Source organism: Rhamphochromis sp. 'chilingali' (assembly GCF_963969265.1).
Source record: "Rhamphochromis sp. 'chilingali' genome assembly, chromosome: 2".
NCBI classification, from domain to species: Eukaryota; Metazoa; Chordata; class Actinopteri; order Cichliformes; family Cichlidae; genus Rhamphochromis; species Rhamphochromis sp. 'chilingali'.
In genome coordinates, this window is record NC_137930.1 from 42706833 (window position 1) to 42710467 (window position 3635).

At 40.7% G+C, this 3635-nt stretch overlaps 1 protein-coding gene across 1 annotated transcript; it reads right to left on the bottom strand.

The window, feature by feature from the left end:
- Positions 1 to 646: 646 nt before the first annotated feature.
- Positions 647 to 3431, bottom strand: il17c (interleukin 17c). Its single transcript, XM_080875605.1, has 3 exons — positions 3315 to 3431; positions 2944 to 3179; positions 647 to 1340 (listed from the first exon to the last, which is right to left on the bottom strand). Exons 1-3 carry the CDS (start codon positions 3327 to 3329, stop codon positions 1097 to 1099), a joined length of 495 nt encoding a protein of 164 aa, XP_080731731.1. The 5' UTR covers positions 3330 to 3431; the 3' UTR covers positions 647 to 1096.
- Positions 3432 to 3635: the final 204 nt, after the last annotated feature.

Genomic DNA, 3635 nt, shown 5'->3' on the forward strand with positions numbered 1-3635 from the left:
TGCCATCACATTCAGAACACTACTGTGAGGCTTATTGTTCTAAGTACTTTCATACCTCACCATTGCTGACCCAGCTCCACACTGAATTCTGGGTCCATTTTAAGATTCTGTTTTTGACTTCCGGAGCTCCTCCATACATTCCCAGCAGCTCCTTGAAGTCATGTGATCAGGGACTACTTGTTTTGAATAATACGAGACTGAAAACTGGAGCTTTGCCACAGTGTCCCCCAGACTCTGAGATCTTGAGATCTGTGGACTCAGTGGTCTCTTTCAAGAGGCAGGTAAAAATGCATCTTTTTAGACTTACATTTGGAAATTTTTTAACAATATTAAAATTAAGTTCTGTAGTTTTTTTTTCTGTTTTTTTTATTGTGAAGCACGTGGTGGCTATAAGACTATAAGTGGAAATTCCAACATTAGAATAAATACTAGAGATGTGTTAACAATAGTAAACATGTTTTACATATTCAAATCACTGAAACCTACTGACACTGGGTATTTTGGAAGATTGTGTGGTTGTTTTACACGATCCAGTAACAGAAACACATACTCTTTTTTTTTTTTTTGAAATGCAGACATTTTCTTTATTTTGCTTCAAAGAAGCTAAACTTGAAGTCTTCACTAGACTTATATAGTCCCACTAGGACAAAACCTTGAGCATAAATAAATACAAAGTAGAGTAGCAGACCAAATAAATAGATCATTCTTCAAATACCATTTGAAGTTATTGTTATGTAACAAAACTATATAATAGCTTTTTTCAATGAGAAGGTCATCAATATGAATTAAATCAAGTAATAAAATACCCAGATTACATTTACTGCACTATGCAGGAGGAGTCTGTAAACAGAACTAAGAGAGCAAACATCTATAAAACATATTATTGATAAATAAACAGTAAATAGCTAAGTGTATAAATAGGCTTGTGTGACTTTTGAAGCCGCATTAAATATTCCCAGCGATGTTCCTTCTAAGTCACAGCCTGCTCACTATGAGCATGCTGCAGGACTTCACACCGCTGATTAGACTTGGTGCATTTCATGAACTTCATGCATTTTATGCGTGTCATGTGATAGCAGGTCTGGATGGTTCTCCCCTAGGAGCTCTGGGGTCTGACACAGGTACACCCCACAGCTACTTCCACATTCACTGGCCTCAGACGGTAAGTCTTCTTATCGTCACAAAGCTCCTTTTTGAGAAACACTCTGTTCTGAACGATGGGAACTGAGTTGTAGTCATAGTCCTCAATCATTTTATTGTCTTTGAGCTGGATGCATCCTGAACACAGGCACTGAGCACCAACATATGTCGAAGGAAAGTGATCTTCCTTGATGTGAGTTCTGTTAAAAACAAAAGAGGACTCGGTGAGCTACAGTTTATTCAGACTTGTGTAGCGTGTGGTTCTATATGTCAGTAACAGCAGATGGTCTTAGTAAATACAGAAGCCCCGTCCAAAATGTTAGGAAAGCAATCCTAAGAACAGGGCACATTCATCCTGTGCTATTTTCTTTCTTTTCTTTTCTTTTCTTTTCTTAAAACAAAACAAACAAACAAACAAACATCAAGCTGTCAACAAAATTTAATCAAACCATTCACCACAAGATGGCAGCGTTTGGCTTGAAGGTTTTAGCGTCATTTGATACAGAATTATACTATTTTGTTCTTTTGAAGTGACTTTTTTATCGTTACCTGAAGAGACGACTCGTAAATCTCATTTATTTATCTGTTTTCTGTTCTCTCCAGTTATGGTTAATGAAGACACAGGATGCAGTCATTCCCGGCAGCTATGTACCAAGAGAGCTTCATTCGCAGTAGGTGACGCAAGCATTGGATGAATCGGGGAAAATCCCCCGATTCATCCAATGCTTGCGTCACTTGCGCTGGAAGGACCAGCGCCAATTATCACTCAAGGCCAACTTAGCGACTTTGTCGCTATATTTAGCGAGTTTTCAGACCCCTTAGCGACTTTTTTTCTAAAAAAAAAAAGTCTTTGAGTCTTTCAAAGACATGAAAGCGCGTATCGCTTTTACTCTCAACAAGCAGCGGGTGCTGTAACGCAGTCAGTTCTTTTAGTCTTTTACTCGTATGCTGTTTTGTGGATCACAAGGTTTAAAACTACTTATAAACACACACAAAGTAACTCCACCAGAGTGCCTATTTCGGGTCACTTTTGCCGGTCCAAGCCCGGGTAAAGGAGCAGGGTTGGAATTGTGACATTAAAAAAAACAATAATTGCTAAAAGAAATTTAATTTGTAGTTCTAAATAAACTCTAAATGCATTTAGGACGTTTTTTTACTCACTTTATATCTCTTCCACGATGTTATTTCTCTCTCCAACAACATAGGATTAGCATGACCAATTATGCAAATTAGGCGATGACGTCATTTAGCGACTTCTAGCGACTTTTAGGACAACCAATAGCGATTTTCCTTACTGAGGAGTTGGCAACACTGCTCAAGGCACGCAAATAAGCTCGACTGTGCGCTGATTATGGCTTTATTTTACCGTGTAGCCGTGTGATCCCCGAGTTATTTATTCTCTTATCTGTTTAGCTGTTATGTCTCTTTCAAAATTCAAAACAAGAAGTTCTAGTTTCTAACTGCTGTTCATTTATATTTGCGCGCAGTAGACCGGTTTGTAATTAGCTGTTGTTAAGGATTTTACTACGTCATAAAAATGAAAATCGAGCTTCTAGTTTGCGCCTCACTCTGTGTAAAGGTTTGACTCAAGTCTGACGTGACAAAGACCCCAAACAAAATGTAAAGATGGAATTTTTGTAAAATCTCTTGACACTTTTTTATCTTTCGGGAACTTCTCTCACCCGCTGTTTGTGCGAGGTTAGAAAGGACTTTTATATATTTTAAAACATCATTTGCTTCATATGCTGCGTGTTAAATACTGAATAACATCGGGATTTAAAATGTGCTCAGGCTGCTGCTTACACGAATCTCCAGGGGGACAGAGACCTGTCTCGCTGCTCATCTGACAGCGGCGTCTTGTAAAGTTCCAGGGGACAAGAGTAAGATGAGCTGCGAGCCGTTGACCGCGGAGCCTCTGTGGGCCGCAGGTAGTGCGTCCTCAGCTTCCTGTCCGCCGCTGCCTGTAGCTCCTGGTCGTTATAGCACCGGAACATCTTGGACGACCACATGGGCACGATGAACAGTACGAAGATGAGAACCTGGGGAGACGCAGGCAAACCATGTCATTTCATTCATACAGATGTGAAAAAAAGCAGCAGTCTGGAGGTGAAAGCAGAAGCAAAGGGAAAACAGTGATGGAGGTAGCAGAGGCAGATGTCCCGCATTCGACTCACCGGTTTATAGTCCATCCTCCGACTCTGAGCTCTGTCTGATTCTTTCCAAGATTAACCGGTCGGTTCATGACATCCAGTCATTCATCTCTTATTTATGTATACAAAAGATGGGGGCGTGGGAGGGGAGGGGGGGGGGTGCTTTAACTTCCTTGTTTCCGGCAGTGAAGCAGCTGTAGCACCGGCAGTAGGTGAGGATACTGTCATAGAGAACACAGACCTGGAATTTCTTCTCTCTCTCTCTCTCTCTCTCACACACACACACACACACACACACACACACACACACACACACACACACACACACACACTGACAACTGAATC